We start from the raw sequence: 24,948 nt of genomic DNA on the forward strand, positions 1-24,948 counted from the left end.
GAGAGATTGAAGCATGAAAAACGTGTGCTGATGGGTGTTGTAAGTGTATGTATGCCACTTAAAAGGCTTTGAAATTCTCACTGTATTGTTCCTGAAAATGTGTTTTTCCCTCCAGGTTGATTTTCTCAGCCTTTCCTTGGCAATAACCTTATGTTTTTTAGAGTTCAAACACAGGATCAATTTGCAGCTCTGCCCTTGGCTCTACACTCAAACTGTCCAATAACGCCAATAATACAAGACAACAAATTTCACACTGCTAAGATGACTGATTTTTCCATTTTTTCTCACATATTTTGCTTTTTTTCTTGAATATAATTACTTACATTGTACTGTACTACAAGTCTCTATACCGTCGGTAAACTGCATCCCTCATTTACTTGCAATTTGACACTCATACAGAAAATGCAAGTTTCATTGTAGTTAATGGCTGCGAGGGAGAACAAGAGATGTGGGCGGCATGAAAAGAGGAAAATTAATGTCCCTAAAATGAAAGTAAATCAGCATGGTTGCCTGAGGACATGAAAAGGTGGAATGAGAATGAGAGCAAGAGAAGGAGAAGGAGGAGGGCTTTGAAATAGAGTTGGAGCAAGATTAACGATTGTTTAAAAAGGAACAGCATTCATCAGTAGTCGGCTTCAGGTGCAGAACAGCAGGGTCAGTGTGTGTGTGTGTGTGTGTGTGCCAGAAGAAAAGTACACTTTGCAGTACGATTACACTTTGTCTTTAACTTTCTAACTTTCCCCCCAGAGTAGTTCAATAAATGACCACCCAACCATAATACTGATTGCATTGTATTACTTTGCAATTGAGTGTGAGGCTCAATTTCTTCTCTTCATTTAAACTCTCTCGTCTGCATGTACACACACACCCGCGCACACACACACACACACGGCGATCCAACAGCTCCACCTACAGGTTTGAGCATTTGTAGATTAAATCCTTCAAAAACAAGTCACTTTATATTGAGGAAATCTCATCTATAAACTCCTAACCTTTTATTTAAAAAAAAAGTGCACATTGTTACAGAAGAAATGTTTTTATTCATGTCAAAAATCTTCAGGAACAATTTTCAGCTTTCATGCATAAAAAATAATGATGCGTTATTACAAAATCATCATTCCTACTGGCAGAAAACAGAGTGAATGTTCCTAATAAATAATTCAAAAAAAAGTCAAAGGAGTACAAGAAATACCCTCTTGGTCACATTCAAACACACATTTATATATCTGTCCATCACTTGCACTTGTAGGTAAGCTGTTTGCGATGATAGTGGATCCACGCAGGAGCAGCAACAAGCCCCGTCAGGAAGCCGATCATGGCGCCCAGGCTGCAGGAAACAGGCCAAACCTAGAAAAAGCACGACAAGTGAGTCTGGTGATTGAAGTGTGATTAAACGCTTCACCGTTGCTCTGATAGATGAAGAGGAGCTAAACTATCAGACATCTTTTTTACCCACAAGTATGTCTCCACTTCTAATGTTCAGTTAATTTAAAGAGGAACTTCTAAAAGGAAAAATACAGTGTCATCTAGAGTTATGCCCCAATTACCACAGTCTACTTCTAATTTGCATTTTCTCCAGTCATTTTATTGAGTGCTCCCTTTGCAATTATAATTTTAATCTTTTCTTTTTTTTGTCATAAATAATGGATTTAATAGTTATTATGTTGGAGCGGAAAGCCTGAGTGAGTTCACTCTCTATGGAGGTTTAATACTGTTACAGGAAACTGTGGAGTAAGTAAAAACTTACAATTACTCCTGCTATTGGGGACACACTTTTAAACATTTTAGCCTTAAAACAAAGTTCTGTTTACTTGCACATGTTTTTTATTATTTATTAAAACCCTAAGAGGTTAAAATTTCAAATAATTCACAAGAAAAAAATAGTCCAACCAAGAATTTTGTGTGACAGAAACATGTTTTTCTACTTTCCTCTCCATCATCTCACAACCTCTCAGATTTATCTTGTGACTCCTCCGTGGTGTCCCGACCCCCCAGGTTTGGAATCGAGTGTCATAAATGACCACAAAATAGAGCTGCCTGTAATTTTAGAAACATCTGTGCTTGTACTGCTGTCACATTATGAGGATAAAGATCCCTCGGTAGGGAATTCCCAGTGTGCACTGACCTGCCAAGGCCTGTCCCAGTCCAGAGGTATAGGGAAGGCTCCCACCCAGGCTCCTACCAATGTGCAGGCCACTGTAATCTGTAGACAGGTGTCCCACACAGACATGGCTCTGGAACCAGAGATAAAGCAAAACAAGGACAGTTATATTCAATTTAAAAGACATTTAAAGAGATTTTTTTTCAATACTGCCCCCACTTACATCTGCAATACTGAACACAGATTATTCTGACATAAGCATACAAACATCATATTCTTGTTCATCCATGTACATTATGAAATTCATCAACTGCCCTAGAAGGGTTCCTCTTTGCTCCTCCAACTCTTTAAAGTTTCACCACCTCCCTTTCCCCCACCCCGGAGGGCACATGGGTGCCAAAAAGACCAAAGACAGAAAGAGGAGACATCCGTAATAAGCTCCATAGAATACAACCTTGATGATGGTATGAATATTTGCATATAATCACTGATATTATTTCCCAATTTGGGTTATATAGATTCATTTAACTTTCTCCAGTGCCTTGGACAAGGTGTCAGCTGTATTTCCCTTTGCACCACTGGTTCGAGCTGTAAAGAGTTCCAGAGAGATGATATCTAATAATTAGTGAATCCACTGGGAATCCTGGAGTTCATGGGGTAATATTAACAACTTTTTAGCAGCTGTCAGACCTAAAAGTAGAAGTCTTCTCTGAGATTTGGCAACATTAATTAATGAGTCATCATTAAGAAGTAAAACATTATATAAGCTAGGAGTATGAGTTCCAAAACTTACAGAGATAAACACATGGAACAGAAAGAGAAGCAGATTTCAGGCTTACCCGTGGCGACTGAACACTCGTATCCAAGCCTGGACGTTGGGGCCGAGGACACAGAGACACCTCAGTGTGGTTAGAGAGGTCAGCAGTACAGCTAGGGAGAAAGTTTCTAAGGCGAATCTGAGAAAACACAGAGATTTAAGACTCAAAGCACCAAATAGCACCATAGCAAAAAGCACGATATCCCTGTGTAACAGTGCAAACTTTCAGGTATACAACATGGACTGGTCAGACAACACAGATGCTGTCTTCAAGAAAGGACAAGTCAACAAGCTACTGAGGATGTTTTACCAGTCTGTGGTAGCGAACACACTATTCTTTGCAGTTATGTGCTGGGGAGGAGGCATCAAGGCTGTTGATGCCAGCAAACTTAATAAGTTGGTCAGAAAGGTCAAATCTGTGGGCTGGAACTGGACAGTCTGGAAGCAGCGGCAGAGCGGAGGATGAGGGACAAGATCAGTGCCATCCTTGACAACCACTCTCACCCTCTCTATGGTGAACTCAGTCACAGACTAATTCCATCAAAGAGCATTCAGGCGCTCATTTGTGCCCACTGCCATCAGACTGTACAACAAGAACTGTAACAACAGGATACAACAGCTGTGGAGACCCAACATCACCACCCCCCCTCCCCAGGACAACACCTTCTATTTCAAGTGAGGGGGGGTGTGTCTGGACTTTTGACTGGTACTGTATATATACAGTATATGTAAGTAACAATACTGCATATTTAATTTATTTTGTATTCAATACTTCACCTATATAACATATACATATTTATATGTTGCTACATCTACCAGAACCATTACTAATGCACATATTTTGCATAACTTTTCTATTTCTACATGCATGCAGCCTAGTACTGTAATATGTATAATGTTTATAATGTATATAGATTGAATTCCATTTACTTGGCTTTTTATTTTGTTGTGTTGTTCAGTTACCTTGTTTCCTGCACTGCTGTAACATGAAATTACCCCCTCTGGGGATCAATAAAGTCTTATTTTATTGTGTACAGGCAGAATCTTTGTTGATGCAGCAAGAACTATAAAAAAAAACAATGGCTGTGATAATAATAACTGACCAGTTACATGGTATAAAACCTAATACAGACAATGTGAGAAAAAAATGAAAATTTGTATCATGACAAAAATAAATATCAATTGAAAACTAATTTCAGGGTGTGCAGATTCATATAACCACTCTATTATTACTGGTGATCACTCACTGTAAGCAGTTGTTGTCCATGTGTTTATTTGTGATTTTATGTTACAGGTGATTCTTTTGAAGATGTGTCACTCATTATTCTCTTTCATTCAAGCACACACATGAGCACAGCACTAAAGCAACACTGGCTACTCACTCGATCAGCGGAGCTCCATAGAGAACCAACACAGTATGGAAGAACAGGCACGAAAGGAAGAAGTAGAGACAGGAACGAAACAACCTAGACAGCTGCAGAGAGAAAGTGAATAATGATGTTAAAAACAATGACTAAAGACTGATGGATGAAGCCTTTAATACACAGACATGATGATGTTTCTTGAGCTAGAAAAAGTTCATTTTGTTGAGAAATTGTCCTGGTTCATTCAGGTTCAAAGCAAAAACATTAAGTATTTACAATCCACCATTATTTCTATATAAACAAAATAAGAACTAGAAGAGTGCAGATCTCTGCCAGGTGTGTCTGGAGGCATGTAGAGTCTAAGTTTTCTTTAAGATGCATAGAATAGTGTAATGGTGTTGTAACCAAGCGTCCTTCCGGGTTTACCTAACTGTATAAACTTAATGAGATAACAATAAATAGGGTGATAAGTCCAAACTTCACAATTTAAACTGAAAAACACAGAAAAAGATGACTTTTGTTTAGAGATCTAACTTTCTACATGTATGTTTGACTGTAATTGTAGTTTATATGATCTGAGCAAGTACTGATTGGGCCTCTACTAATATCAAAAGCATCATGAGCTTACAAAAAGAACCTGACCACTTAGTTCAAGTGAAGCACATTCAGTCAGGTTTGAGAGAAACTAATATCATTGAAAATATAGCTTGTAGACACTCACACTCAAACTTGCAAAACTTTATACACAGAAGTATTCAGATCCTTTACTTAAGTAAAAGTACAAATACTGCAATGTAAAAATACTCCATTATAAGTAGAAATCCTGCATGAAAAATCCTACATCCTACAGTAAAAGTACATAAGTATTATCAGCAAAATGTACTTAAAGTATTAAAGTACTTGTTTCGTCCCTCTGACTGATATATTACTATATATGACATCATTAGATTATTAATACTGAAGCATCAGTGTTAGAGCAGCATGTTACTGTTGTAGCTGCTGGAGGTGGAGCTAGTTTCAACTACTTTATATACAGTTAGCTAGTTTAGTCCAGTGGTTCCCAATCTATGGGTCGGGCCCCTCCAAAGGGTCACCAGATAAATCTGAGGGGTTGTGAGATGATTCATGGGAGATCTGATACACAAATCTGTTTTCAGTTTTTAGACTTTTTGTCTAATCTTTTTTTTTTTTTGCTGAAATATTGGATTATTTGAACATTTATTGAAATGAAACCATGTGAGAAGTTTAGAGGGAAAAATCACTATTTGGTGGAGCTGTTAACAACTCATAGACATGTGAAATGTGACCCCGACTACACACTGCTGTTTGTAAGATGTCAAAAGCCAAAAAGGTTGGAAACCACTGGTTTCATCTTTAACAATGTGTTGTATTTTAAAAGCTTGTTATATTATCCATTGTGTCAAATCTTCATCTGAAAAGTAGCTAACTAAAGCTGTCAAATAAATGTAGTGGAGTAGAAAGTACAATATTTCTCTCCGAAATGTAGTGGAGTGGAAGTATAAAGTAGCATCAAATGGAAAGCTCAAGTAAAGGATAAGTACCTCAAAAACTGTAGGCTACTTAAGTACAGTACTTGAGTAAATGTACTTAGTTACTTTCCACTTTCCACTGTTTATACACAATGCTAATAAGCAACCACAACTATTAGTATATAGGGAGTTGTCAGGTAACTTATCCCTCCAAGTACAACAGACACATTTCCTCAGCCCTCAGCCCCCTGTTCACCTTGTATCCCACCGTGTGCTTCTTGGTGGGCGGTGTGATGCCGAGCAGCCAGAAGACGGCGACACTGACCGCGATCACCGCAGCGGACACCGAGTATATCCACAGCAGGTGAGCACCGTACACCGAGAAGCCCGGGACGAACACCGCAGGTAGGACGGTGGCCATGAACACCGAGGCGGCGATGATGGCGTGAGTGGACGCCATGGCTCTGATTTCATGGTCCCACATGATGGCTACTGTATCTATCTAAAACACAAGAATATTACTAAATGCAAATAAAGGCTTTAAAATGTTAAACTAGCACCAGATACACGAAGTAGAGCCGTCCATGAATGACGGTCGTGTCTTGATGGTTACCCTAGATTTGCGAAACTCTCGCGAGATTTGTATGCGTTGTTTCTCCGTTGTGCGCGTAGTACAAAATAATTATGTTTTATGATGTGACAATGCCGTGGTTAAGGTCTGATTAGGTTTAAGCACAAAAAACAGTTGGTTAGGGTTGGGAAAAGATCATGATTTGGGTTAAAAATATAACTCTCGCGAGATCTTTCGCGGCGAATCCCGATTCGACCTTTCTTCCGTAAATATGGAGCGACACGTTTTCCGTTTGGCCTTCACAATAAAAGTCCAATGTTTCTACATAGTAAATTTAAGCTTAGCTGACACACTGAACTGAAACAAAAAGGATCAAGAGAACACTAGTTTACTTAAATCATAATTTATTTAACATTTATTTGTATAGGGACAAGTATACAGCATGGGGAATTGGAATAAACAAATGAGGGGGAGTATTGGAATTACATTGCTCCTGCAATATGCTGAACCAACTCTTCACAACAGGATGCCTGTTAAACCTGCACTCATTAATAAATGAATACAAAAAAGCATATAGCATGAACTTATGCCACATACCACAGCATTTATAACCTAAGCTAATTTGCAATGTCTGTCCCTAAATTGATAAAATACACAATATATATACACATACATTTTATATCTATGCTGTCCAAGAACCAGCTGGTATTGATATTTGTGGTAAGGGTATTACAGTGAATCTAATTCTTAAGATAGATTTAGTTTTATGCTCAAGATATTATGTGTGCTTGCTATGGATTTAACCTCTATTGACCTCTGACCCACATAGCACAAACTGAAATTTTGTATTTGTGTATAGATTGTCATCATAATTATAAATATTTATATTCTTTAAATCTAACTGTAGACAGCTGACATAATTGAATTTGCAAATACCGTTATTCTTTCTATATCATGTATCCTGTAGCCCTCAAAACAAAGTCTTTCTCCTCAAAGAATACTCAACTTCCATCCAGAATATTTAGTATATACACTGTACTATAAAAGAGCAGATGGCAAGTAGTTTCTGTTACACAGAAATCACAATTATATATAATATACAGTCTATCTCTCCAACACAATTTACTGGATAAAACAAACCCTAAAATAAACCTCTCTTAATTTATTACTGACACAATGTTTACACTAGTTTACTATATCTTATGCCAGTTCAATTCCACATGAAAGGATGCCCTTGAACACCTCACTGAGGGAAGGTAACATCATGATATTTCTGATATATTTATTTTTTTCATTTTTATAATACTTGGTAACATTAACTCTTGGTTCTTGAAATTGTGTCTTGCTAGTTAGTCTACATTTGTTTGGCTTATATGAATTCATTTTTCTGTCAATACCAAACCTGAGAAAGGTACATGAGTAAAAAAAAAAAACCAAAACAAAAAACCCCCCCAAAGCCATCGCGTAAACCAATCACAGAAGGGCAGGTGACGTATCCTGGGATCTTCTCTGACGGACAGGACTATGAGCCAATGAAATTTGAGATTGTCGTGGCTTTGCCCAATCAAACTGCTGCGAATAGGAGCAAAAGGAAGAAACGACCGGAAGTTTACAAACATCAACCTAGCAAGCTAACATTTAGCATAACATTTTGGAATTTTGACCTGCCGTCTAAAAGCCCAGCTTACAACGGGCAAGAGGAAAGATGGTTTGTGAAAAGTGTAAGTATGATACTATTCAGATGCTCTCTATCTTCAAATCCTGACCTTCATTTTATCATTATTATTGTTATTTTAGCGAAGGCTGGAGGTTCTTCGAAAGCTAGCTTAGCTGAAAACTGTTTTCATGACTGTCCTCGTTACTTTTGAAATTAAAGAATGGCTGACTGAGGCTACTCCAAATAAAACTTATAAGCCGGATCCGAGAAAGTCTCAAGTCTAAGAGTCAGGTTCAATCCTTTTATTGGGAAACTACCGCTGCCACACAATTCTCGAACAGTTGAGTTTCTGTACTCCTACGTACAGGTGTCTTATAAAGCAAATAAACAACAGAAAACATTAGTAAACTAATATGGGTCGACTATTTGTGTTTTATGTATTGTTTCAGGCGAGAAGAAGCTTGGTAAAGTCATCACCCCTGACACTTGGAAGGATGGAGCACGGAATACAACAGGTAAACTGAGGACACAGATTCAGTGAAACGTCGGCAATCGTGCATAAACAGTAGCTGAATTCATATTTATTTATTTATAAGTCTGCCTTAGAGCAAAAGTCAGGAGCCCAAATGAATATTGAAACATGTTTTTCTTGCTGTAACCATTCCATCTGAAGCTAATATGAGGCTTCAGTTGTCCAAATTAGTCAAATTAAGTAGATGTCTTTCAACATGACTGTCTTTCTAGTGCCAAAGTTCCTCTTTTTGTTACTATACTTCCACTGCAGCTCAACAGGGAAACACTGTCCGAGGAAACACAAAGAGGGAATTTGATGCTAAATATGGCAGATATCCACTTGATATGACTAAATCAGACTGCTGAAGCCTCATATAAACTTCAGATAAACTTTAAAATGTTTTTTTGTACAAAATGACTGTGTGGACACAGACATGGACATAAACAGTTTATTGCCAATGTTGTCCTTCAACATACAACAAACAACACAATGCAACACTAAACTGTAATATCAGTACCAAAAGTCTACATACCGGTACTCCAAGCTCTCTTGATAATATAGATCACGCTACAAAGTACTAAGACACCATCTTAATAGTCTTTTCAAAGCCACTTTGAATGAACTCTCTGATGTGATCAGTTTTAGGTTTAAAGAGAGATTATTTCATTTGAGTTGCAACAATTAGTCAATTAATCAAGAAGTCCATTGATAGAAAATTGATATGCATCTACTTTGATGATTGAATAATTGTTTTGCTAATTTTTTTAAGCAAATATGCCAAAAATCTGCTGGTTTTAGCTTCTTAGATGTGATGGTTTAATACTTTCCTGTCATACATGATAGTAAACTGATATATCTTTAGGTTTTGGAGTGTTGTTCAGACTAAATAAGACATTTAAAGATGTAACCATTGATTTTGTGAAATTATGACATGTATTTTCACTATTTTCTGACATTTTATAGAATGTTACAATGAATATTATAGAAGTGTTTGTTACACTGCAGGCATGTATGCAAATTGTAAAAAGTATTGGTGATGTATTTGTGGTCGTAAGTAGTTTACCTAATGGAGGTCAACAAGGAATAACAGCTTTAACTTGGATTCATGTCACCACCAGTGTACTAGGGCTGCCACTAATCTGGTGATTTGTTTTGCTGTTAATTGATTAATCAATTAATGGATTAACCCATCACTGAAACAGCAAAACCTCACAACTGAGAAGCTTGAAACTATGAACATGTGGATTTTTTGCTTAATAAATGACCTAATGCTTAATTGATCATCAAAATTGCTGTCATTTAATTTTCTGTTGATCGACTAATCCGTTAATCAACTAATTGTTTCAGCACTGGTACTTATAAAAGAGAAAGTCTCCCTATCATCTTGTGCACCATGTATATTTATTCAAGTTTAGAGCATATTAAAACACTTGTAGAAAGTGTATGTTTGTTGTTGCCTGATTTGTAGAAAAACATTTAAGTAAGATCAGGCATATCTGATCAGGCAGTTCTTCAAATCAGTCAGGAGCTCCCAAACAACATCATCAGTCTCAAGTTGCATTGTTGCTCCCAGTATTCAGCAGTTTGACCTAGAAAATGTGTCCTTGATCTTTCTGGTCTGTTTTGTAAATCGTGAAATATTTAGGTCCCAATGTCATGTGTGACTCTTTACTTTGGCCTCAACAAAGTCAAATTTCACAGATAGGTCAACTGGTCATCGTCAGACTGTATAATCTACTGATGTATTGTTCATATGATGAAGACCATTTGTTTTTTCACTTTTGTTTTCAATACAAAACACCCATTTTTTGCAAGTACAAATATCAATTACTGACAACAAAAATAAGCTTGACCCCTCTTTTTTGTGTCTGATCTACACTTCACATTTTCCTTATTTACTAAACCCACAAACACTGGACATTCTTTCTTATTATATTGGTTTTTTTGGAGGAAATCATACATACAAATCTTTTTTTTCAAACGATTTGAAATTTCTTTGTTTCTTTTGTTTGTTTTTTTATGACATATTGTGATGTAATGTTACTTAGATGATCATGTTTATCTTTATCTTAGAGAGCGGTGGGCGCAAGCTAAATGAAAACAAGATGCTGACTTCTAAGAAAGCCAGGTGAGTAGCTCGACAAAGACCGACTCTAAATCAAAGCATTATTTCATGTGACTTGGTACTTTGTTTGTGAGGGAATATTACCATTTTTGTCTCTGTTCTCTCTACAAGAGGTCACACAAAAGTAGTTTTTATCCACTCACTCTGATGGTTGCACATTAGCATTCAGCATGTTCGTTTATTCCCTTGAGCTGTGCCGCCAACAAGGCTGAAAAACATATTAGTTCATCCTCAGTGATGGATCTCTAATGCATCTTCCTCACAGGTTTGACCCTTACAGCAAGACAGGCTTTGCAACCTGTAGGATCTGCAAGAGCTCAGTGCATCAGTCTGGGTCACATTACTGCCAGGGCTGCGCCTACAAGAAAGGTATGAACTCAGTCTCCTTGGACAAGATTCTCAATCCTATAATGAGCCGAAATCCTGATGAGCTTATGTTCCACAAGGTTTCGGTTCACAGTGTGTTTTTTTTCTTTTGTGAGTTTCCTTTGGTCTGTCTGCAGCATGCCATGTAGTGCCATGTAGTTAAAATTTAAAGAAATAATGGAAAAAAGTAATCTTTTTAAAATACAGATGAAAGAAATTATCTGTGGTAAACCTGTTGTCTTTCTCTAGAGATGACTTTACACAACTTATCCACTGAGAATACCATCTGAAAATGTCTTTCATCCAGAGCTGCAACTAATGATTATTGATTAATCTGTCAATTATTTTCTCAATTAATAAATTGGTTGTTTGGTCTATGAAATGCCTTGAAATGAAAAATGTCAATTACCATTTCCTAAAGCCCAAGATTAAACCTAGAATGTCTTGTTTTGTACCAACCAACAGTCCAGAGCTTTCTAACATAGAGTCTAAAGAAACCAGAAAATATTGACATTTAACAAGCTGGCACCAGAGAAATGTGGCATTTTTGTCTCTCAAAACAAATAACAGATTATCAATATCAATAGTTCACGATTAATGTTCTGTCGATCGACTAATCGTTTAATCATTGCAGCTCTAAACATCAGTGATCAACAGTGAGTAATAGTAATACATAAATAAACAGAAGATACGCCGTCAGAATTAAGAGGTTCAGTTACTTTATAGATTTGTTTGCTTGCGCCAACGTCTAATATTTAAAGTGGATGATGAAATCCAAATAACAGGTCAGTTGGTCTCAGCTGCAGAAATCAGGCCAGCTAAACCTGCAGCGGACACACATTAAACATTACAGATACCCGAGGTGTGGGTCCAAGACGGTTCACCAAAAATGACAATAGCTGCAGTGGACTCCAACAAACTGCACATTTCACAAATCGTAACCCAAAACAGTGTTAAGGATTATGAATACCACAGTGTTTACAGCTTCAGTGCGTCACAGATAAAGCTGGTGTAGTTGTGTGTTTAACTGTCCACATGTGGACTTCATGACAGGGGAGTTACAACAGAGAAGTCACATGCAGTATAATACATAACAGTTCACTGTTTAAGTACCAGCTCCAGTTCATACACTGCAGAGACAAGAATAAAGGACCAGACCATATATATATATATATATAGTATGTTTTTATTGTAAATAATGTATGATACACCACAACTGACCATTTTGCAAACAATGCTGATGTGTTTTTGAAATGCGCATGTTTTTCCAGGCATCCATTGGTTTCTATTAATTTCCACACTGTATGAAAATCAATCAGCATATTGTTAAACTTGCTGATGTGTGAGTCAAGTTTATTAACAGTAGCTCAAAATCACAAACTTTTTCTCAGAGGAGTTTACAATCCATACAATTACTACATCCTCTGTCCAGGATGAACAGACATTCAGTAAATGTCTTATACATGGACTGTATATAAATATATACAGTATATATTTATATACAGTCAATGGTCTTATATAAGATCAGACAGGAGTAAATAAAATAGATAACACATACTATTGAGTAAATATGAAGCTGAACAGTTTCAGGCAAAGTGTAAAAGTGTTTGAAGTGCAATCTATCACAGTGAATATCAAGTCTGCATTCATTTTTGTCAAAGTTACATTCATAAAGTTTTCATATCTATCCGCATTACTGTATATCATTATTTAACATTGACAAAAATTAGTGCAGACTTGTTCACTGTTGCATAACTTTCTGATTTTCTTGCTGTGCATACATGAATAATTAACACCTACCTGGAACAGCAAAAAATAGAAAATCTATAATGTTGCATGCATTCAAAAGGGGGACTAGTAGTTAAGAAGCTAAAGCCTGCAAACACACTAGTATAGTCCTTTTACGTGCTACATAATACAAGAAGTGCAGTATCTGTTCCTTACATTGACATTTATCTTGTTTTCTCTCCACTGACAATGTTGACAATATATATTTTTGTCTTTCCAGGAATCTGTGCAATGTGCGGAAAGAAAGTTTTGGACACCAAGAACTACAAGCAGACATCTGTGTGACAGTTTGCTGATCAGAGAACAGTTATGTGACAGAAGAACTGATGTAAGGATGGGACTGAGGTGTATGTTTGTCATCGTTTTCACATTTTCCCCACAATGTCCTGTGATAGACAGCTTTAACTCTTTACTGTTATTCTTCCCACCTCAGTGAAAGAAAGAGATTTGGAGATGGCTTTGTCCTCTTATTATAAACTATTATACAATGCCACTGCAATTATTACAGTGGCCATACACAGGCGAGCACTGTTAACTCCAAATACTCCACCAGTTATCACCAGTTTCTTAACCTGAGGCTTCTACGTTTTGTGTTAATTTTAAATTCAATACTTAGACTGAATTTTTTTTGCTTTTTTTAAAAATGTTTTCTGTGTGTAATATATCAAGTGTTGCTTTTTTTGAGTGAATTAAAGCATTCAATATGAGGACATGAGGAATTATTCTGTGCATCTGCCTGAGGGCATAAAGGATATCATTTTAGCCTCTTACGCACAACATACCCACATTTGTTCTGTATGCCTGAAATAATTGGTTTACTGTGACATAATCATATTTGGAACCAGCATGCAGCACTGTCAGGTGTGACCCCCAGTGCTATTAGAGGTTATAGTTCACAGTCTGTCTGACGACAGGCTCCTCCCGTGATATTTAAAGGCCTTGCTCTCCCTCAGGCCTTCAGCTACATGTGCGCACACTTCTTTTTTTTACGTCTCATTATTGATTTATGCAGTCGTACCGCAGAACAAAAACAACATCAGTCTCCAGCTGATACAGATAATACAGCGAATGTTTGGATGGAGGGAATGAGTCAGATGTCAGAAGCCGGTTTAGCACAGTGACCTGTTTAGGAAAGTGATCTAAAATAAAAATAAAACAAAAACAGTCTACTTTAAATTAAATAACTGGTTTATGAGATTCTGAGTTTGCTTGTTATATCACTGCCCTTTGGCTCCAGTTATTCTGTGTTGTGGTGCATTCAGGGACATCAGTACAATATTATCCCAGTTTATACCTATTATAACACAGAGCCCTCAATGCACTGAAAATGTATTTAGGATATGCCTTATGGCTGCAACTAACAATTATTTATCATTATCCATTAATCTGTCAATTATTTTCTCAGTTAATCGATTAGTTTCTTGGTCTATGAAATGTCAGAGAATGGTGGAAAATGTCAATCACTGTTTCCCAAATATCAAGATGCACATAAGATGCTTTGTCCTGACCAACAGTCCACAACCCAAAGAGATTCAGGTTACTATCATAGAGAACTAAAGAAACAAGAAAATAATCACTTTTAAGCTGGAACCAGAGACTCAAAACAATTAATCTATTATCAAAATAGAGGAGAGTAATTTAATAGTTGGCAACTAATAACATTGACTAATCGTTGCAGCTCTAGTTTAATGCTTTTCTTTGTCATACATGATAGTAAACTGATTATCTCTGGGGTTTTGGAGTGTTGTTTGTACAAAATAAGACATTTAAAGACATCCATTGACACTTGGAAATGATAACACACAGCTCTTTTGGAGCTGTCTCATCACCATCCACAATCTATTTTTTTGGAGCTGTGAGTAGCTCCCCATATTTGCTTTTTGCAATGCATTTTGGGACTGCGGTATACATCAACAGCAGAATCAAGCAGATTTACTTAAGTAGCATGGAAATGCCAATTTATCTGTTACTGTTCAATACACTAACTTTGCATGGGCTGTTACTTCTCATCGTTGTACACAAAGGACAACTTCCATAATGTTTGCATCATTTTATTTAAGCAAAGAATCTTCAAAATACATACTACAGTGGTCATTGATAAAACCAAAAATCTAGTCAGTACATCCATCTGTTCTACTCTTTGGACTACAGAAATAATAATTTGATTGGTATCTTAAAAATTTCATATATATATATATATATGTATATATATTACAAAGACTTTATAAAGGTATTTATAAATGACCATTTGTTAAATTCGTACAATCAGTGGATACGAAATACAATAATAAAAGCAAGGTAAGGTGTAAGAGTACCACTTTGCACCAAGCACCAAGGATATTCCCATCAGAAAAAAAAGTAAAGGAAGGTATTGTCACATTACAACATTGCACCCAAGTTTCATACTTAATAACAACAATTTTGCCATGTAAGACTGTAAAATATCTATCAAAGGCACCCTATGTTTCCTGTTGTGTTCACAGTGATTTCATATGATGGATTTCAGCAGCAGGACTGAAATCTTTCAGGCTTCAGTGTGTTGAGGTGAGCTCCAGAGTTGGCTCGGATCATGCATCAAACATCAGCTTTCTTATGATGATTTTCTTGTAAACTAAAGTCAGATGCGGATCTGCTTTTAGTCTAGAGCTTTCTGTGTGCTACTGTATACAGAGGCTCGGGAGTGAATGGTGTATGACGCCTGTTAAGCGTGGTTTGTGAGGGTCAGGAACTCCTCCCGGGTTTTGGGGTCTTCTAGGTAAACGCCCAGCATGGTGCTCGTCACTGTGCGGCTGTTCATCTTCTGGACGCCACGCATGACCATACACATGTGCCTGCAAACACGCAAATGTTTGGCTCAGATTTTCAACTGCATTTGCAGCCTAAACATGCTTTATTTGACCTAAAGAACATGTGTTTAAATGATATGTTTTCGCAGTTTTTCAAGTCCGTCTTAAACAATATTCAGATGGCCAAATGAACATTGATACAGGTTTTTCTTGTAATCATTCCTCCTGTTCTTACTGTGCATACAATGTAAGTGAGGAGGGACAAAATCTAAAAGTTTATCTGAAACTTCAGCCATGAAGATTAGTCAAATTAAGTGGATATCTTTCAAAGTTACAGTCTTCTTAGTACCAAATTCACTCTTTTCATTACTGTCCTTCCATCGCAGCTCAACAGGGAAACAAAAACAAGGAATCTTATGCTATAAAGACTGTAACTGTGGAAGATATATCTACTTGATTTAACTAACTCAGACTGATGAAGCCTCATAATAGCTTCAGACTTTTAAATACATTTTTGCACAAAATGACAACTGTGGATTTGGCCCCAATCACACTCTAAGTGCATTTGGAGGGTATCTTTTAATGGCCAGTATTAGCAGGAAGAACGATTACAGTGAGCAAAACCTGTTTCAGTGTTCCTTTGGGCTCCTGACTGTTGTTTTAAGACAGACTTAATAAAAAATAGTGAACCTATCCATTAAGGAAACATGACATTTTCACATTTTCATGTGAAGTATCTTGGTGGTGTGTGAGTGTGTACTTACGCTGCTTCAATAACCACAGCTACACCTTTTGGCTTCAGAGCTTCTGATATTCCCATGGCAATCTGCTTGGTCAGACGCTCTTGAACTGAAAGAAACAAAATAATTGGACATACGTGAACAGATAATACCAGATTTTATTCAAATTCTCGGGTCAAACCAAAGAAAAGTGCTGTGATTATATGTAAAGTCAAATATCGCATAATTTCTTTGGTACCTTGAAGCCTTCGACTGAAGATCTCCACAATCCTGCAGAAACCAGAACACAAGCTGATTAAAGATCAAACGTAATAATGATTAATCTTTCGATAAACACAGACTGGCATCGGCCCCTGACCCCGAGCCTCAACTCTGGCCATCCAACTGTACAGACCCTTCATCTGTGAATGATTCACCCTACAGAATTCTCTGAATCTCACGCAAGATTCACCAACAGCGAGTTTGTCTAAAAACCTCAGTGACTTTGCTGTTATTCTGGGTTTGTGTATTCAGAGGTGGTGCGATATTTGTAGGAAAGGGAGTTAAGGAGACAGACTGGCTGACAGAGAGGCTGTGATGATAACTGGTGATTCCCACAGGTCCGAAGGGATTTTCTCATGGTTCGAGAGCGGATAGAGTTTAGACTTGTGTCTGTGAGTGTGCTCGATGAGGGGACTAGATGATGGCCAGTGGGCTTAGACTCTAAGCCTCCAGGTCAATGCACTGAGATAACAGAAGAACGCAGCCAGCCGGAGATAACACCAGAAACATACAGCCACAGTGACAGCAAGAGGGTATAGTGTGTGTTTTGTTACCTTGCCAGCTTGCTCAGTCCCACCACTTTTTTGTTGGGAATATACCCGATGTGAACCTGGAAAGAGATGACAGCCAGTGTGAGCGGAGGTCACATAATGAGAGCAAAGGCTGGTTAATATTAGCAATTCAGTGCTGACCCTATTATATGCTCAAAAAACGCACACATCAGCTCACAAGCAGAAACACAGGAGAGTCACATCCACAAACTTGGACAAATACATTGTTTCAGATCAGTTATTTGTGTTTAAGATTGATTTATGCATGTATTGTCTTAAACCTGCAGTGTGGAACTTTTGTCTCTCCCCTCTGGCAGTGCGAGTAATTACAAAAACACTGTTGAGCGTGCTTATGTCATAGCTGTAGCCTACCTCGTCGCTACATCAGCTACAGCTTTCATGGCGGAAAAATTGTTTTAAGTGTCAAACAACCCCTGTGAAATGACTCGTTTCACTGTCGGAATTTGATCCATTTGGTCTGATAACATTTGGAAAGTCTAGAAGAGCCGCATGATTAATATGTTTTAACCAAATTGACGTTAGCAGAGGGCAAACCGGTCAGTCGGCTCGGCTGGCAAAAGTCCCTGGTGTGCATGTTCTGCCCATGGAGCATGCCAAGTATGCATTTATCTAGCCAGCATGGGAAAGTCACCAAACACCAGATTTTAAAACTCTGTATAAAGTGAAATACAGAGAGATTAACATTGCGGTGATTGGCTTAATTAGCATTGTGTTAACTTGTTTGGCAAGGGCTTGAATGTAAGTGGAGGCTCATTTATATGTAAGTCCCGCACTGGAGCTTTAAACTCCTATTAGGTTAATACACACACACATACAGACTTACCCTCCCAAAAAAGGGCACCAGGTGATGTTCACACAGTGAAAACATGTCTATGTCCTTCACAATCACCATCTCTTCGTGGTCTTCATCAAATATGGCGTCATTTAGGATGTCTGCGGGCAAAAGCACAAACAAACACGCTTTAAGAAATATCATCCAATTAACTGATTCAGTAAGCTTTAACATGAATTAGAAATAGAGAGGAAATGCAGAAAAATAAAGGTCACATTGGTTCATTTGAAAATAATGTAAAGTTTGTGGCAGGAAATCAATGAGAAGTTTCCTGTGAGTTTTGAATAGTATCTCATCTACGACAGCTGTTGTTAACATCTCTGTCATAAATACTAGTGTACTAAAAGTGATCATTTTTGTGGGAAGCTCTGCTTTAGTTGTTCTTGTGTTGACTTATTTCTAATAATTTGTCTACCAGATGTGCACATTTATGGAGGAGCACAAACATTATAAACACTGTTTATTTCAATTAGGGCTGCAACTGACGATTATGGTTAATATCAATAAATCTGTTGTGTCTCTAATCCAGTCAGTCACATTTAAGAACCTGGAACTATCAAATCTGGCATTTTTGCTTAAAAAATGACCTAAACGACTAAAAGATTATCAAAATAGTTGCAGATGAACTTTATTTCAATGACTAATGGATGAATGGACTAATTGTTGCAGTTCTTAAAGTTGAATCACACCTCTCAGACAGTGTCAACAATTACAACTTCTTAATACTGTAGCCAGTAGGCGATTTAAGGGTGGGGTGGGGGTGTTCCATCCACGTACTTAGCAAAATGACCAAAATGCATCCCCCCTCTCCATCCCCTAGTAGTAGAGAGATTGCAGGGGCAGAGGGGCTGTTTAGTTAAATATGTTAGTCTAGTCTGCTTGACTCATTGATCCTTTATCTGACTCAGGTTTGTGCAGAATTGGGCTCTAGGTCAGCGGCCATATACCTTGACAGGTTGGGTTTAGAGACACAGAGAAGCACAGCAACAACAATAATAACAATAACAACAATAAAAATAATAGAAATATGACTAATAATAATAGTAGTAGCAGTGGGCGTCAAGCTGGTCTGCATTATTCAAGGTAAAGTCAAAACTAGTCTGTTTTGAAAAATATGCATTATTAAGATGTTTAATGTCCACATCCAGTAAAAGAATAGGCCTACACAAAATTTAGCCTAATAGCAGTTCTATTAAATTGAAATTATAATTGCAACTATACTATCAAGAATTGGGTTAGCCTACATGACCCTAACCCTCCCACCGGGCCACCCTCCCCCGTTAAAAATGAACCAATCACCCACTGACTGTAGCCAATAAGAGTAATCATATCCCATTAATCACTGCAAAGAGCATCTTCCAGATCAACCTGTTGACTCACCATCGACGGTCTCATGGTAGCCCTTGGTGAGGAACTGCATGGCCTTGGCGGCACGCAGCGGGGTGCGCAGCAGCCCCTGCCGGTCCGTGTCCTCCCCGAGCTCCCGCAGGATGCTGGTGTAGGCGGCCTGCAGCGTAGGCAAGCGGGACTCGTCCTCCGCCACTTTGCGGGACGTCTCGTGCTTGCGGTGCACGGCGGACCTCTTGGTGTCTATGATGAGGTCGCTGAAGCTGTTGTTGCGCTGGAAGTCCTCCACGGCGTCGTTGACCTTTCCGTTGCAGTGGCCGTTCATGTCGGAGCGCGTCTGGATGTTCAGTGGAAGAGACGGGAGATGAGATGGAGAGACGTCCTGAGGCTGTGTAAACCAGCAGGTCTGCTACTCCTGCTGCCGGTGCTCACCGCGCTTATAAAGGCGTTACCCGGTGCCGCGTGTGCATCCGTTCCCGATTCGTCAAGTTGCCGCCTACGTCAAAATATCTAGTTTCGTCAGCGGGGTCATCAGAGAGCAATCCCCCTCCCAACCCGAGCAGGGCATGCAACCTAATTTTCTGCATCTCTCATCACTTGGCAAATAGCCTATCAGCTGTCTCCATTCATTAGTTCTGATTGTTAGTTTACTAGAAACTCTACAGACCGCTTTCTTGCAAACGGGCGGCTTATGACTTCACGTGGATATGTTGTGCATTTCGGCCTCCTGTCCTTCTTTCCATGTAAATCCAATCCATCTGATAAACCCTAAACAATGACTGAAAAATATACTGCAGGTCCACAGTAATCCACTAGAGAAATCATTGATCATCTAGAGGTGTGAAGGGTAAGAGGAGAGTACCAGAAGTCTTAAAACACACATTTACTCAAGTGAAGTCATTGAAGCAGATCCACTGGTATAATTTACTGCTGTATTGGTGTGAACTGAATATTCCCATAACATAAATATCTCCATAAATATACCAGAGGCTTTGTGTTTGAACAAATGCAAGAGTTTTATGACATCTTTATTTCAAACCCGTATTCAATAAGACACATCTGCAGACAAAAAAAATGCTCATCTCAGTTTCCCACAGCCCAAGGTGACATCTTCAAATTTTTTGTTTTGTCTGACCAAGCGTCAAAACAAAGATATTCAGTTTACAGTGTTATAAGACAAGACAAGAAGAAGAAGAAGACAAGACGAAAATCGTCACATTTGAGAGGCTGCAACCATTTTTGGCATGTTTGCTTGAAAAATGACTGAAACAGTTATCAAGTTTCCAATTATTTTTTCTGTAAAATAATCAATTCATTTCAGCAACTGCAGGATCATAATGGATGAAACATGGATGACTCTGTGATGCCGGTAGAGTGCAGTTTTTTGTTGTTTTTTTCAACTAATCAAAAACTATTTTATTGACCATGTGTCACAAGTAAGACTCTCCATACATAAAAAGAAAAGAATTGCATGCAAACTGTATTTTATGTAAATTATTGCAGAGTTTGGTGCAAGAGGAGGATATAAAGCTTCAGTGTCATCAAAAATTATAATATAATGTCATGTCAAAATGAATAATCTACCGGACTGAAGTTGTAGAGTCAGAGACGTTTTAATTGATAGGCGGGGAGTCTTCTCCAGCACTTAAACTTCATTTACAAGTTGTTGAGAGTCAGTTAACATGAATCAAGGTGTAAAATGCCTGAGAATAAACAATAAAATGTGTTAATTAGTGAGCTTTAGATTCTCGGCTGTTTTACGATGCGATACCACTTTATTATTCTCAGCTTACACTGAAATTCATTTCAGTTCTTGACACAGTTACACATATGACACTTTTCATAGCCGTACATAACACAAACAGTCAAAACAATCGTACATAGTATCAGCCAACAAGGACGATTATGCTGGTAGGCTCATGACACCGTAACCTCCTTAATCTTAACCTGTTATGGCTGAGAGTTTCTCTCTTCCTTAATGTGATGTGTGACCATTATGGTAATTTACAGTTCACTAATTGGTTTCAACGGAAAGTTTAATCCTAAATTCTTTCTCCTGATCCTTAAATTCTCCATAGTCAACTCAGTTTTAAGGGTTACAGCTGTATATTACTTGACAACAGACAGTTTGGACTTTGGGTGTTTATTGACCTAGATGCTTCCTAAAACTTCAACTTGTTCCTGCAATAAAAAAAATAATAAATTCTGTAAATAATGTTTGACTACTGGTATCAATCTCTCAGTCCATTCACCACTTTTGTCCAGACTGAAATATCTTCATAAATATTTAACGAATTGCATTGAAATTTTGTTCAGACAATCCTCATTTCCAGAGGATGACGCTAACTAACTTTGGTAAAGCCCTGGCTTTTCATCCAGCACCATGAAGTCGACACTTTTAGGGGGTTAAATTGCAACATCTAACAGATGGATTGATATATTCATAGTTCCCAGACATAAGTCCCTTTAATGACTTTGGTGACTTTCCCTCTTGCGCCACCATTACGCTATTACACATTTGTTTTGACAGACTTTCTTTCATTCTTTCTTTAAGATCACCTGAGACGGCTGAAAGAGAACATTCATTATTTTGTGCAGTAATTGATCATTTGTCATAAGACCACATGAATATAGCAGCTGTATCTTCTATGATGGCTGTACTTGTGTGTACTTATACCTGTGTTACAGACAACAACAAGACACGACTCAATTCAAGGATCTTCAGTTGGTTAAACTTTATGTACATCAGAACACATGTGCACACAAGAAAGTGCTTTCTGTTTATCCACAAAACAGATGGATTACAGAACTGGACATTAAAAAAAGAGTTGTAAAAAGGGTCAAGAGAGGACAATGCAGGACAGGATAATGGTGATGATACAACCGGTCATGTTGTATAGTTGTTGTAGTTTTGGAGGGTGTAGGTCGCCACTGTATCCAACAGCCAGCTGCGAGTGACAACTGTAGCTTGTCTAGAGAGACCTGTGGAGTGAATAATAGAGGGATATATATATCTACCGAAAGACAATATAACCCACAAGGTATCAGTTATCAAGAGGGGAACCTCTCACATGCTCTTACACACACGTAACGTAATATACTCTCTATCACAGCATGATAAAATAACATCATTACCTTCTGTCCAACCCCAAACACCCTGAGTCTTTGCAAAAAGTGAAGTCGTTGTTGGATCCTTTTGCATACAGAACTCACATGGACATTCCAAAACAGATTACAGTCGATATGTACACCCAAGTATTTGTAAGAATGAACCTGGGTAATACAAGCAGTTATGGAGCAGTAATGGAGAATGAAGTGACAACAAAGTATGATCTCCTATTCTGGAACAACAGGGCATGTTTGACTGTAATGGGGCCGCAGCTGAAGACATTAGTCATGCAGTTTCTTGGAATCTCAATGGCTGCATGTGTTTTCACAGATCCTGGAAAAAGGGAGCAGACCTGTCAATATACTCGCACGCAATGCATGTAATTACCTTTACTTTTTACCCTTCAGTCACCAGAACACAACAATTCTTGCCTTTGTTTCTATGCTTGATTTTCCCCTCAGCTGAACAATTTCATGTTTTGCTCTAAAAAGGCGCACACAGATGATTTTACTTATTTTGCTTAATCTTCTCGGGAGCGTCTTCAGACTGTGTTTGATTGACATGTCCCTCTCTCTGCTGTTAGCTTTGTTGCACCTGCTAGGTGGGACAAACTCCGCTTTTATGATTATTTTTGGTACATAGAGTGAGGTGATCTCACATATTTTTCCAGCATATCTCACCTACAACCTGAGTAGCTGTCTAATCAGCCAGAGTAAGTGAAAACACTCAAAGTACTGTAAATATACCCCAAAATGCCCAAAAATTGTATACCCAAAAGCAGTGAAACCACAATATACATACTGAAATACATACTTGAAACTAACTGGTGTAAATGCAAACAAATAAACAATTCAACATCCCATTTTAGTGCTTTTCCTTTCCATTATGTAAGATAAAAACAAAAGACTAAAATATAAATTTAAAAAAATGTTTAAGCTTTCAAAGATCACTGTTTTTCTTCTTCTTATTCTACTGAGTTATTACATGTTTTTCCTGCTGTAGCCTGTTATAAGAAAATAATACTTGCTACATCCATCCAGTCCATGCAATATTATTGTTGTAGCCTGTGCCACAATGCAACAACAAATCCTCAGAACTAATGATTAAAAATCATCAAACATTTGAAAATTAAATGACCACAACAAATAATGCAATGCACACCTAAATGTTCCCCAGCATAACCATAATCTTAGAGTATGTGATATAAATAGACTGCAATGTTTAATGTTCTGCAAGTTTGTATTATTGGATGTGATCATTTATTATATTTGTAGTACAAAAACGATTCTATGAAATTGTTTCAAAGCTGTTTACATGAAACTAGCATGCAATGCTTCTAAAAAAAAACTGGTCGAGGTGAAATGTTTTTTTTTTTATAAGACCAATATGTCTACTGAAAGACAATATAACCCAATTTGTTATGTAACACGGTATCGGTTATCCTGAAAGGAACCTCTCACATGCTCTTACACACACAAACACTTTGGTAGTGGACACTGGAGACAATGGAGCAAGATTCAAGATTATTTTATTTGTCCCTAGGGAAATTTGTCTTGGACATAAAGGCTGCCACATAAAAAATACATACAATTAAAGTGTGCTATGCATTCAAATATGTGCAATGTACCCACTCATTTCACACCCTCCTTATGAACTGAGTTTAGGACATTCACTGATAGAGGAATGAAAGAGTTTTTACACCTATTCAGGCAGTTGGTGGTATTAATTTGCCAATAAGCCGCTTTAAAAAATAAACAAAAGGAAGAAAACTCAACAATATGTTTTTCTTCTTGTTCCTACAGTTGGATGTTTGAGCTTCACTGTGCAGAATGGTGCATGACACCAGAAGGCTGTTTTCACATTAATCTGCAGAAAGTGGAAAGTTTCTCTGTGCTCACTGAAAATCCAATTTTAAGGCGCAGGCCTACAAGCATGATTTGTGACATCACAAATAGTTTGGAGCTAATCCTGGTCCAATATTCAACTCACACAAGTGTGATGTGGAAACTTGAAGCCTGCAGTGCACAAATACTGAGAATGAACTTTACAGTGAAGAAGAAATATCTTCTGACCAGCAGTTAAACTCCTGAAATGAAATAAATTTGCATATTTATAGATTCTGGATTTTTAATAAGGGAGAAGGCTTAGATGTAATAAGATAAATGAACTTTTTTGTGGAAAAACTATATTAGACACACATTGTTATTCAAAGTAGAGTATTTTATCTACAACTTAAAACATTTCTGGAGGGAATCTTTAACGATCAAAAGTATAGAAAGCACTAGCAAAGTCAAAGCAAGAGCAATAATTGTAAATGAAAAGACAATGATTAAAGTGAATGGATGAATTTAAATTCTTTTCTCCAATTTTTTGTAATACATTTCATTTCCAAGACAAAAAAGACAAAGCTGCTGATAAAAACTTTACTTTTTTTTTTTTTTTTTAATTTTTATAAACAGCTTTATTGAAACAATTATACAACAACTTTACAGCACTTGTGTTTATACA

General features: G+C 37.6%; 3 protein-coding genes across 3 annotated transcripts; 1 reads left to right on the forward strand and 2 right to left on the reverse strand.

The window, feature by feature from the left end:
* Positions 1-962: 962 nt before the first annotated feature.
* pigf (phosphatidylinositol glycan anchor biosynthesis, class F) lies at positions 963-6,539 on the reverse strand. Its single transcript, XM_042397476.1, has 6 exons — positions 6,386-6,539; positions 6,029-6,274; positions 4,301-4,392; positions 2,941-3,057; positions 2,126-2,234; positions 963-1,347 (listed from the first exon to the last, which is right to left on the reverse strand). The coding sequence occupies exons 2-6, from the start codon at positions 6,254-6,256 to the stop codon at positions 1,234-1,236; spliced, it is 660 nt and encodes a 219-aa protein (XP_042253410.1). The 5' UTR covers positions 6,257-6,274; positions 6,386-6,539; the 3' UTR covers positions 963-1,233.
* A 1,394-nt stretch (positions 6,540-7,933) lies between these two features.
* Positions 7,934-13,500, forward strand: cript (cysteine-rich PDZ-binding protein). Its single transcript, XM_042397521.1, has 5 exons — positions 7,934-8,064; positions 8,450-8,515; positions 10,588-10,642; positions 10,905-11,008; positions 13,014-13,500. Exons 1-5 carry the CDS (start codon positions 8,049-8,051, stop codon positions 13,076-13,078), a joined length of 306 nt encoding a protein of 101 aa, XP_042253455.1. The 5' UTR covers positions 7,934-8,048; the 3' UTR covers positions 13,079-13,500.
* Positions 13,501-15,009: 1,509 nt separating this feature from the next.
* On the reverse strand, positions 15,010-20,433 carry gch2 (GTP cyclohydrolase 2). The gene is made up of 6 exons (XM_042397592.1): positions 19,365-20,433; positions 17,976-18,085; positions 17,135-17,190; positions 16,558-16,589; positions 16,344-16,428; positions 15,010-15,624 (listed from the first exon to the last, which is right to left on the reverse strand). The coding sequence occupies exons 1-6, from the start codon at positions 19,654-19,656 to the stop codon at positions 15,495-15,497; spliced, it is 705 nt and encodes a 234-aa protein (XP_042253526.1). The 5' UTR covers positions 19,657-20,433; the 3' UTR covers positions 15,010-15,494.
* Positions 20,434-24,948: the final 4,515 nt, after the last annotated feature.

Source organism: Thunnus maccoyii, chromosome 20 (genome assembly GCF_910596095.1).
Source record: "Thunnus maccoyii chromosome 20, fThuMac1.1, whole genome shotgun sequence".
In the NCBI taxonomy this organism is placed as follows: Eukaryota; Metazoa; Chordata; class Actinopteri; order Scombriformes; family Scombridae; genus Thunnus; species Thunnus maccoyii.